Consider the following 12,582-nt stretch of genomic DNA (forward strand, 5'->3'; position numbering starts at 1 on the left):
GTAACCTCTATTCTGCTTTCTGACTCTATGAATTTGACTACGTTAGGTACCTCTACCTCATAAGCGGAATTGTGCAATATTTGTCCCTTTGTGTCTGGCTTATTTCACTTAGTATAATGTTTTCAAAGTTCATCCATGTGGTAGCATATATCAGAATTTCATTTCTTTTTAAAGCTTAATAATATTCCATTGTATATACCACATGTTTTTTTAATCCACTCAACTATTGATGGACAGTTGGGTTGTTTCTACTTCTTAGCTATTGTAAATAATACTTCTGTAAACATCAGTGTACAAGTATCTGTTTGAATCCCTGCTTTCAATTCTTTTGGGGATATACCTAGAAGTGGAATTGCTGGATAATATGGTAATTCTGTTTAACCTTTTGAAGAACTGCTGTACTGTTTTTGACAGTGGCTGCACCATTTTACATTCCCACCAAGAGTGCAGAAGGGTTCCAGTTTCTCCACATTCTCACCAACACTTGTTACTTTCATTTTTTGGAATAGCCATCCTAATGGATGTGAAGTGTAAACATTAACTTTTGAGTTGAATTTGCAAATCAATTACACATGATGTTAATTCAAGAAATGTTTTTGAGCCTGTGCTGTATACAGAGCACTGTTACACCCTAAGGGAATAACAGGGATGAGTAAGGGGCTGGCCCGGTGGCCTAAGCGGTTAAGTGCGCGTGCTTGGCTGTGGTCGCCTGGGGTTCGCTGGCCTGGATCCCTGGCGCGCACAACGCGGCACTTGTCAAGCCATGCTGTGGCGGCGTCCCATATAAAGTAGAGGAAGATGGGCATGGATGTTAGCCCAGGGCCAGTCTTCCTCACGAAAAAAAAAAAAAAAGACAAGGATGAGTAAAATATATTGTTGAGTCTGTAGGTGATTTACAATTTATTTTTGTCCTCCAAGTGTATTTGGGAACAAATAAATTAACTTAAATTTTCATTGAGTGGTTGGAAAAACTAATACAGAGACTTTATGCCAAATTTATAGAAAATTGGTAGTGAAGATAAAAATATTTATTAAACTATTTTTCCAAAGAATATGGTCAAATGCTAATTATATAGTTCTTCATTGGAAAATTCACAATAAAGATTATGTTAAGGCAAGGTCTCTAATTTTTTTTTTTCATGTTAGACTTGTTGAAAGAATCCTGATACATTCCTATAATGGCCACTGCTCAGCTCTCTCACTCCATCAGAATTCATAAGGCATCTAAGGTATTTATTAAGAATTAAAGAAAATCTATGACTATTTAATGAGCTAGTTCACAATCACGACTTTAATCTTTGGTGTTTTTTTTAAACAGCAGTTTTATCAGTTAATTGGTATATAATATTCTGGCAGAGTATGTCTGCATTTTAACTGACTAATGGACTGAGGTTGTTCAGAAAATTAGAATAGATTCCTACAAAGTAACTTATTGGGTGCTTGTTTCATGTTTATATATTTAGATTTTCTAGAGTAAAAGAAATCAGAAACAAAAAAGATGTTTAAAGAGATTGGTTCTTTGTTAGACATTCACTTCCTGAAGCAGTTGGGAAACTTCTGATGCACACTATGATGTAATTATAAGAACTGAAGGAAAGAGCCCTGGGGAAATGTGGATGCTGGGACCCTGGGGGAGCATGCTAGGGCCAGGCAACCTTGCTGTGTTCACCTGGGCAAGTTTATCTTGTCCCATGACATTCATTAATTGAGAGCTCAATGTTATATAACATATTTGTAATATTGTGTTATTCTCTGAGAGAATTAAAAAAAAAAAGGATCTTTATCTTCCAGAAGTTAATAATCTGGTTAGGGAAATAAGATTTATAGGAGTTAAGTCAATATACAAAGCAGTATATGCATTATATATATATATAATATATATTATATATATATATGTGAAAAAGAATAAGGCAATACAAATTGTAGGAATTTAGCAATTTTTGTATATGCTAGGATGGTCTGTATATTCCTCATGAAGAAGATGGAACTTAAGGTGGGCCTTGAATAATGAAAAGGATTTGGATAGAGGAGAGAGAAGAGGATTCTATGAGGAAAACCTAGCATATGCCTTGGCTTGGAATAAGAAGTGAGCATGGCATGTTTCAGAGAATAACAAAGAAACCATCCTAACTGGAGTGGCGTGTCATCATGTTGGACAGAAGTAGGAAATAAAATTAAATAGGAACTTTGGGGACAAATTAATATGGATCTTAAAAGCTATGCTAAAGAATTTATGCTTTATTTTGCAATCAATGGAAAGTCAGCGGGTGTGATCAGGAGAGTAAATAAATAATTGTTTTAGGAATATTAAGCTATAGCAGAAGTAGGAAGATTGAAGTTGAAGGAGAATTAGGGCAGAGAGAAAGCAGTCATCTTTCTGGCTCAAATTCAATGTACTCACCAAGTGGACTTCTGATCTTATGGGTGGTTTCCTAAGTGTGCTTCCTTCCTGGGGGGAAAATGCTGAGCTGGGTATATGAATTGCAAACAGCTTGGCAGTTGTTTTTCTCACTGTAAATTAAGAAATTGACCTTTTGATATAAACAGATCTTTGTATTTTAGACTGCATGAGCTACTTCTCCCAGTAAATTTTAAGTAACTGTATGATTTTGCTATTTAATACTTAAAACAACAATAATAATAACTATAGAAGCTAACATTTATTCAGCACTTACCATGTGCCAGGCGCTGCGCCAAGAGCTTTATATTATTATTTCAATAAAACCTTGCAATAAGGAGGAAACTGAAACTCAGAGAAGTAAAGTAACTTGCCTAAGGTCATGCAATTTGACAGCTAAGCTGTCAAACATCACTTAATGTCATAAGCACACTATCTTATTAAAATATTTTATAATAGTATTTTCTTTTTTTTAAAATTAATTAATTAATTTATTTTCCCCCCAAAGCCCCAGTAGATAGTTATATGTCATAGCTGCACATCCTTCTAGTTGCTGTATGTGGGACGCGGCCTCAGCATGGCCGGAGAAGCGGTGCGTGGGTGCGCGCCCAGGATCCGAACCCGGGCCGCCAGCAGCGGAGCGTGCGCACTTAACCGCTAAGCCACGGGGCCGGCCCTATACTAGTATTTTCTATTATCAAGCCACAGTATTTTCATGTATAAGACATTTATAAAAACACCAGTGATAACCCTTGAGGTGTTAGACCAGCTGAGCTGAGAAAAAAAAATCCCTGGAGTATAGAGAAGTAACATAACTCTAGAGGCCTTTTCCAAACATTGATCTTCATTACTACAAATGGCCTTTTAGATTCTATATTTAAAGTAAATGTCTTTATACTTCAAGGTTATTTAATTTTACAAATGGTTATTACTCTAGTATTGCCTCTAAGTTTTGGCATGTTTTCAATAAGTTACTATATATGCATGCCGTGCCAGCTATTACCCAATTACCCAAAAGAACCTCAATTTCTCAGGATCTATGGGTACAAAAAGGAATTTTCTGTAAAATTTTACACACACACACCCCCCAACATACATACCAGCACATCATACATGCAGGGGTAATAGTGTTATTATATACCTTTTTAACAACTGCATATAATATGGCTCAAAAAAAGGATGAACTGATAATTCATGTCCACCATATAGTGTACCAAAGAAGAGGCAAGCTTATATAGCAAAGTCATATCTAGAATGTCCAAAAAAACATTCTAGAACCGGATCTATAGATAGAAAAGCTTTTTGGGAGTTCTTTTTCATTTAAAGACATATTTGTGGGTAGTACCCGCCTCTAAGTAACAGAATTATTAAAACTTCAACAGTTGAAACTGTATAGTATAGTAAAAAGACCCCTGAATTTGAAGAAATAAGAGACTTGCCATCCTGACTTTTAATGGAATAGATAAGTTTCACCTGCATTTGTACTTCATATAAGTGAAATCATAGAGGAGTACGCATTTGTATCTGATTTCTTTTATTTATTTATTTTTTTATTGATATAACACTATGTAGATTTCAGGTGTACATCATTATATTTTGACTTCTGTGTAGACTACATCATGTTTACCACCAAAAGTCTAGTTTCCTGTATCTGTTTTTTTTGCTCAACGTTATGTGTGAGAGTCATTTATATTGTTAAGTATAGTTGTGGGTGATTCGTTCTCATTGCTATATAATATTCCATTGTGGGAATATACCACAATTTGTTTATCTATTCTCATTGATGGGCATTTGGGTAGTTTTCAGTTTGGAGGTATTATGAATAATGCTGTTATGAACATTCCGATACATGTCTTTTGGTGAGCATTTGTATGCATATCTGTCAGGTGTATACCTACGAGTGGAATATCGGTCATAGGATATGTGCATATTTAGTGTTAGTAGATACCACTACATAATTTTCCAAAGAGGTTGTACCCCTATACACTCCTACAAGCAATGTTTAAAAGTTTTAATTTATCCATATCCTTGTCAACATTTGGTATTTTCTGACTTTTTAAATTTTAGCCATTTTGGTGGGTGTGTAGTGTTATATCATAGATTTTAATGTGTATTTCCCTATGAAGTTTGAGCACTTTTTCATTTGTTTATTGGCCATTTGGATATCTTCTTTTGTGAAGCCTCTGTTCAAGTCTTTTGCCCATTTTTATTTTCAGCTGTCTATCTTTTTCTTAATGAATTTTAAGAGTTCTTTATACATTTTGGATATGAGTCCTTTGTACTGAGACATGTACTAAGAATATCTTCTCCCAGTCTTGAGTTGCCTCTTTCCTCTTAATAGTGTATTAATGAACAGAAGTTCTTAAGTTTAATATAGTCTAATTCACCAATATTTGGAAAATATTTAAAAATTATAATGTATTGACACGACACCAGCTGGAGTTCACGAGACATTTTGTTCTTAAAGAAGACAGCCAAAAGAAGTTTTGTAGACTAATTAATTGTGATAAAAATGATCAAATTTTTATTTTTACATTAATACATATAATAAACATTGAATGATATGACAACATATGTTGAAGTGATAGCTAAAGATATAAAACAAACTATCAGCAAATATTCTGTATGTAAGATGACTGTTAGTTGTTAGACACTTCTTACATACTGATGTAAAATTCATGCATCTGTCACTCTCTTATGACATTCCTAATATGGCACACCATTTCTTAAGGCAGATTATCCAGTCATTTAAGAACAACTGTATAGGGCTGGCCCTGTGGCTTAGCAGTTAAGTGCGCGCGCTCCGCCGCTGGCGGCCAGGGTTCGGATCCCGGGCATGCACCGACGCACCGCTTCTCCGGCCATGCTGAGGCCACGTCCCACATACAGCAACTAGAAGGATGTGCAACTATGACATACAACTATCTACTGGGGCTTTGAGGGAAAAATAAATAAATAAATAAAATTATTGAAAAAAAAAGAACTGTATAAATCCTTTAGTATGTCATACACACACACACACACACACGTGTAAACTTTAGAAGGAAACTATTGTTAGCAATAATACTTTTTGTAGAACATCATCTGACATCTTAAAGAATTTTAGTATTCTGCAGAACTCTAGCTTAAGCAAAGCACAAAGGTGTGGAAATACATGGTAGTAGAATAGTAGATGAACAGTAGTTCCACATGGCTAGAGAGTAGCGTGCGTAGGAAAGGATAAGGGAGTAGTGGCAGGGAGGAGGGAGTGGGAGATGAGGAAGGAGAGCTAGGCAAGGCTAAGATTTTGACAGTTCTCAAATGCCCCACTAAGGTACTTGAATACCATCCTGTATGAGCACTGGGAGTGTCATGAGAAGATCTGTATTCTTTAGAGGTAATAATGGTAGCAATAAGAAGGACAGATTGAATGAAAGGAACTGTTGGCGGGGAAATTGGGGGCTACTGCAGTAATAAAGGGGAGAAGTGAGTATGTCCTAAGTCAAGGAAGTGGCAGTGAGAAGGGAAAAGAGAAAATAGACTTAAGAACTCTTTTAGAAAGAAGTAATAGGATTTAGTGATTGGATATGGGGTATGAAGGAAAGAGAGAAGCCAAAGATGACTCTACTTCTAGCCTGGATGATTGGAGTGGATGCTGATTCATTTGTCTGAGAATGGAACTTGGGATGAGGTTTCAGTCAGGGGTGATAGAGATAAACTGAGTTTGAGGGGTTTACAAAGTGGTCTAGGTTCGGATGTTCAGAAAACAGAAATACAGAAATGTAACTCAGAACAGAAATAAGGACTTAAAGTCTTCTCTCTATGGGCTATAGCTGAAGCGGTGAGACAAGATGAGATTACCAAAGAAGAGAGAGCTATGAAAAGAGAAAAGGACTTAAGACAGAATCCTGGGATGGGACCACCACTTAAAGGGCAGATAAACTGGAAAAAATAAAAGAGATTGACATAGATATGGAAAGATAGGTGAAAAACCAAAAGAAAATAATGTTATGGCAGCTAAGAGAGAAGAGGGAGAGTGTGGGCACAGTATCAAACACAGCAGAGAAGATACATAGTATGAAGACAGAAGAGGTCAATGATAGGATGTACTTGGTGACTTGGGGGAGAAACGTATGAAAGGGAGGAGGTAAAAGACAGATTGCAGTGGATTCTGAGGACTGTGTGAAAGGGAAGGAGATTATATAATCATAGTAAAAGTCTAGTTTTGCCTCAAATCCATGGATCATTGTGAAATAAATCATATGAATAGTTTTGAATTACTTGGGTAACTGTCTCTGCCTTTCTGCTCTGCCTTGCGTGTGGAGATCTAATTTAATGCAATATTCAAAGCCTTGTTTCCTTTTGATTACCTATAAAGGTATCAGATTTGAAGTCTTGAAAAATCTTTCCATCATATCTGTGGCAATGCTGTGATGGGCTGAATATATTAAAGAATATCAATCTTTTCATCTTTGTTTTATTCCAGGAAACAGTTTTCCCATCCCAAATCACTAATGAGCATGAATCATTGATAATGGTGAAGAAACTTTTTGCTACTTCTATCTCATGTATAACGTATCTAAGGGGCCTGTTTCCAGAGAGCTCTTATGGAGAACGCCATTTGGATGGTAAAATTTAACTAAGTGGTTACTTTGGCTGTTGTAGCCCTTTTCTCTATTTGGCAGGAGTAAACCTTTAATTTCTCACAGAGTATGCTAATTCCAAGTCATGGGCCCGTTCTTCAAGATCAATTTGCTAATTCATTTTCCATTTTAATTTCACTATGTTTACTGGTTTTACTTATAGGAACCATTAGTTCCTGGCTAGATACCAAATGACAGACTGAGGAGAAAAGTAATCTGTATGGACAAGCCTAGTAATTCTAAACTATACCTATAAAAGCAGCAGCCAGATCAAAATCTATTTTGGTTGCTGTAGATTTGCACTATTTTGTGCCTCAATTGAATTTGTTCTTTGACGTATACTTTGGCGTTGAGGAAGTATAGTGGAGCCAGGTGAAAAACTCTTCTGCCTGTTAGCACGTATAAATATGCTGGAAAAAATGCATATTCATGCCAAACCCATTTGTTGATTAACGTGGATATTTAGACAATTATTATTCTAACCAGCTCCATTCTTTTCTCAGTTACCAGGTCTTCTACTTTCCTTCCTTTTGTTTCTTGTATCCTTAAGCATATGATCTCATTTCCTTATATTACAAGCTGTTTCTGGCTCCTTTCTCTCTTGTATTGAAAAAAATGTACCTATGACTCTTCAATTTTTCAAAATCTTATTATTTGTTTAAAAAGCTGAATTGTGATAATAATTTAGAAAATCTTGCTGATTTGTCACTAAAATGGGAACTATCATTTGGAAAATAAATATAGAGAGCTACCAGTTTCCTTGTAAGATGTTATTTTTCAAAAGCTAATTTTAATTTAAATGTCTCACATCCGTATTTAATGATACCTTGGCCTCATTCCAACTTAATTTTCTTAAACAACATTTGATTCTCTACACAAGCATCAATGAAATGCATGTGTACGGTAAACACAAAAGCATGATATTTGTAATCATGACAACCTCATTTGTACATATTTGAGAATAATCCATGGAAAATATGTTCATCCTTTTTTTTTTCATTGAAAGAGAGAGAAATATCAGAGAAGTGACTTGAGATTGTAGTGTATGTTTTAAACTGGTTAAAGGAGGTGGTCTCAATACTGCTTTATAATTACTTAGAACTCAATGGGAGCAAAGAAGTGACACAAATTGATTTTGTATCCAACTCAGTTGTGCTATATTGTAGAAGGGGAGACTGCTAAACTATAATCAAAATCGGAATTAAGACAATTATCAACATAGGATTTATTTTTTTTTAAAGATTTTTATTTTATTTATTTTTTCCCCCCAAAGCCCCAGCAGATAGTCGCATGTCACAGCCTCACACCCTTCCAGCTGCTGCATGTGGGATGCGGCCCAAGCATGGCCGGAGAAACGGTGCTTCAGTGCGTGCCCGGGACCCGTACCCGGGCCACCAGCAGCAGAGCGCACGCACTCAACCGCCAAGCCACGGGGCCGGCCCAACATAGGATTTATTTTTAAAATAAATATTTAGAGATTCAGAATGTTTTTATAAGCTATAAAACTAAGTAAGTTATGTAAATAAAAAAGTTTAAGTTATGTAAATAAAATACCCTTATTTAGCATGGACAATTTTAGTACAGCAGTCTTTTAGTAGATGAAAATAGACTGTGTTTCTATTTTTGTAGACCTCAGTTTAAAAATCCTCCGAGAAGACAAAAAATGTCCTGGGTCACTGCATATTATCAAATGGTAAGTAACTGAAATTCCACAAAAGTTGAACAACATTATTTTTATCATGGCTGAAATTACCTATAAGCCTTTATTTGGTAAGATCATTTCCTTAAAAACATTTCCTTCTTTCTGTCTTCTTTTTTCTTTTTTTACAATTTCTTAGAAATTTGTAACAATCATTCAATATTATTTACGATACTGAGTTTTGTTTTTAAAGAAAAGAGATTTGTATAAAGAAAGAAAAATATCAATCAAAATTTAATTACTCATATGCATGTCAGTATCCTAAACATTATGGGAACCAAAAATAAAAATAAGATGTGGTTCCCTACCTCAAAATTGCTTACCTATTACTTATAAAGTTCTATAAATATATTAAAAGATACTGGGAGTTTTAAAAAAATGATTAAATGGGAAAGGTAAATGAATATCAATTTAATTTACTTCAAAGCAAAAAAAGGTAAATCAATTCTGTACTTGGAATTTTTTTTGGCTTTGCATTTGGTCCAAATTGACATCAAACATTTATTTCTTGACAGGATTCAAGGTTGTTTTGATGCTTTGGAAAAGAGATACGTAAGAATGTTTTTAAATTTACACCAGGATCAAATACTCATCTTTTATCCCTTTTTAAAAGTTCAGCCTTTATTTTGTTGTGTTTTAACAGTGTACCGGTGCCTAGATTCGCATTCATGAACCAGTTTCTTTTTATTTTACGTCTTTGTTGTCCCATTGATGTCTCATTTACATCAGTTAGAAATGAAACTCTCATTTTTCTCTTTTACATACTCATATCTTTTTGACCACAGAATTTCCTCTGAAGTCACTGGAAGAGATCCACAGGATGTGAGACAGAGGAGACAAGAATCTGGCACTTAGCACATTGAAAATGTTCAAAATAGTGGCGATTCAATTCGCAGATATGAGAGGAAAAAATGGACTTGAATAATGGGTTTTTATTCTATATTAGTTATTTTGTTAACAAAGTTTCTGCATGTATGTAACCTGTTCCCTCAAAATAGCTAGTTTTGTAGCTTGAATTTTTAAAAAAATGCAGCTTGAATTTTAAATGCATCAGATCTTTCTTGCTGCCCAAGACAGCTATGAAGGGTGTAAAAATTAGAGGCTCTAGTCAAGTTGAAGAGACAAGATGTATATGAATGAACTTTCTACCACTGCTTCCATACCTTTTCTCCCTCTGTGTCTTCTTTTTACTTCTCAATTCCTATTCCTTTAAGAAATCTTGAGGTGAATAAGCCTTACATTGGATTATTTAGTTGCACTCATACATTTCCTGTTTCATTGAACAGTTATTACTTATGGTTTATTTAACACTGACTTGGGGGACTGAGAGATACAAAAATAAAATAGATATGAGATTGTGCACACAAAGAGCTTATAGACTATGGCAGAAGATAAATGATATTCATATGCATGGATGATGATCAGCTGCTACACACCGGCCCAGCTGTACCTGTTGTTAAGATATTGAAATACTCTGTATCTGGCGGGAAATAGCTGCTTCTCTGAGGCCCCAAGTGACCCCCACAATGTCCCCCCCCACTCCACCAGTGTCTCTTTTGGGATCCCCCCAGATGGCTCCACAATCTAGTGACTAAAGGGTTAACACCTGGCAGGGGCAGGGGAGCTTCCAGGAACCCAGCTCCAGGGATAAGTTTGCATCCTTTCTGATTGGTCGGTACCTGTGCCATATTAGGCTGTTAAATATTGATTTTTTTCATATCATATTTTGACTATCACCTCTATCACTAGTATAAATAACCATAATACTCATTAGGAAGTGATGGATGCCAAAGGAAAGATAACTGATCATGTGCAATGGAAGTATGCAAAAGGAGAGGTTATATCCATTGAGGGGCGTGAGGGAAATCTTTGGGAGAAAATGACTTCTGGACAGCTTGAGAGCATACTGAACAGTGCTCATTCATTCTCCTTCATCCATTCGTTTGGCAACTTCCTGAGTGTCCATCATTAAGGGGCAGTACAATATAGTTAAGAGCTCCAGTTTTGGAATCAGGCAGTGTGAAGTGAATCCCAGTTCTACCACTTAATACCTGTGTGGCCTTGGGCAAGTAACCTACCTCTTGGTACCTTAGTTTCTTTACATACAAAACGGGGATAATAATAGAACCTACTTCTTAAGGTTGAGAATTAAATGAGTTAGTAATCTAAAACAGTGGTTTTCAAACATTCGCTTGCATCAGAATCACCTGGAGGACTTGTTAAAATACACATTACCAGGCTCCACCCCAGAATTTCTGATGTAAGAATTTACATTTCAGATAAATTCCAGGTAATGCTGAGACTGCTGGTCTAGGGACCATGCTTTGAGAACCATTGATCTAAAATGTTTAGAACAATGCCTGGCACATAAAAGCACTATGTAAGTGTTAACTCTTTCTCTCTCTCTCTCTCTTCCCCTCCATCCCTCCTCCCTCACTCCCTCTTTCCTTCTTTCCCTCTTCCCCTCCCTTCCTTCTTTCCTTTCTTGCCTATTTAGTCTGTGCCAGACATTGTGCCTAGGTACTGGATGGAGTAAAAATGAGAGAAACATGTGATTCCTCTACTCAAGGGAGTCCCAGTCTAGTAGAGAGAGTCACTTCTTAAGTAATTACAATATTACGTGTACTAAAATAACAGGGTAATGTAAAAAGAATATCTACCTAGTTTGATGGATTTATTTTACTTAAATGACTACCTGTATAACTGAATCAATCGAATTTACTGTTTTGGGAGATTAAAAGACAACACTGGGTGGGTGTTGTCTTTGACTCTTAAGTAAACAATATTTATATTGTTTTTCAGTTGTTAGGATCTTATACTTTTCCCAGGGTGCTGTCATTGCTAGTAGGAAATAGTTAATGTTTTAAAAATAGTTTGTGTAAAGTCCAGTTAGAGTATTTAGAGATCTTGGAAGATGTTCTCCTATTGAAGATGATGATTATTTCTAGTTGTGAAATTTTGGGTGATCTTTAGTTTTCTTTGTACTTTATGTTATGCTTGAATTCTTTAAAATAAGCATGTATGTGTATTTTTATATAGTTATTGTAAAAAAGAGACTATATTGTATATAGCCTCCTAATTTGTCTCCTTATTCTCATTCTCAATCCCCTATATTCCAACCCATTGTCCACACTATTCTTTCAGAAACCTGAGTCTGATCATCTCCTTCTTTTGCCTAAAAATCTTCCACGACTTCTTTTTTTTGATGAAGATTGGCCCTGCACTAACATCTGTTGCCAATCTTCCTCTTTTTCTTTTTTCTCCCCAAAGCCCCTGTACATAGTTGTGTATCATAGTTGTAGAGTTGTAGCTCTTCTGTGTGGGCACCACCTCAGCCTGGCTTGATGAGCAGTGAGTAGGTCCAGGCCCAGGATCTGAACTGGTGAACCCCGGGCCACCAATGTGGAGCACAGGAATTGAACCGCTATGCCACTGGGCCGGCCCCTTCCATGGCTTTTAAAGTAAAGTTCAGGATCCATCACATGATCTGCAAGGCCTATACGATCTAGTTCCTGTCTGCATTTCCAAGGCATCACCCTCACCATTGCTGACCCTGTTCAAACCACAGAAGGATTCTATAACATGCCAAGTGCCTTTTACCTTTGTACGTGTTGTTCCCTTTTGCCTGGAAAATTCTCTTTCCTACCCAACACACTTTTCCTGGCTAACTCCAATTTATCCTTCAGGTCTCAGCCTAAACATTTACTTCCTCAGGGAGGTCTTCCCTGATACCTCCCCCTCCCCCAGCCTAGATTGTCCATCTATGTAGTATTCTCAAGAACTCTGTGTTGGTTCTTCATAGCAATTAACACAATTAACACCTATCTGTGTGATTTTTTTGTTTAATGTTCTCTCCCCTGCTG

At 36.2% G+C, this 12,582-nt stretch overlaps 1 protein-coding gene across 1 annotated transcript in view; it reads left to right on the top strand.

The window, feature by feature from the left end:
- Window positions 1-1,155: 1,155 nt before the first annotated feature.
- Window positions 1,156-12,582, top strand: part of HORMAD2 (HORMA domain containing 2) — a 75,398-nt gene continuing 63,971 nt past the window's right edge. Inside the window, exons 1-4 of the mRNA XM_058532293.1 lie at window positions 1,156-1,229; window positions 6,864-7,005; window positions 8,650-8,713; window positions 9,235-9,271. Of these exons, the coding sequence (XP_058388276.1) occupies window positions 1,179-1,229; window positions 6,864-7,005; window positions 8,650-8,713; window positions 9,235-9,271 (294 nt within the window). The 5' untranslated portion in view covers window positions 1,156-1,178. The remainder of the gene's footprint in view (window positions 1,230-6,863; window positions 7,006-8,649; window positions 8,714-9,234; window positions 9,272-12,582) is intronic.

Source organism: Diceros bicornis, chromosome 35 (genome assembly GCF_020826845.1).
Source record: "Diceros bicornis minor isolate mBicDic1 chromosome 35, mDicBic1.mat.cur, whole genome shotgun sequence".
NCBI lineage: Eukaryota > Metazoa > Chordata > Mammalia > Perissodactyla > Rhinocerotidae > Diceros > Diceros bicornis.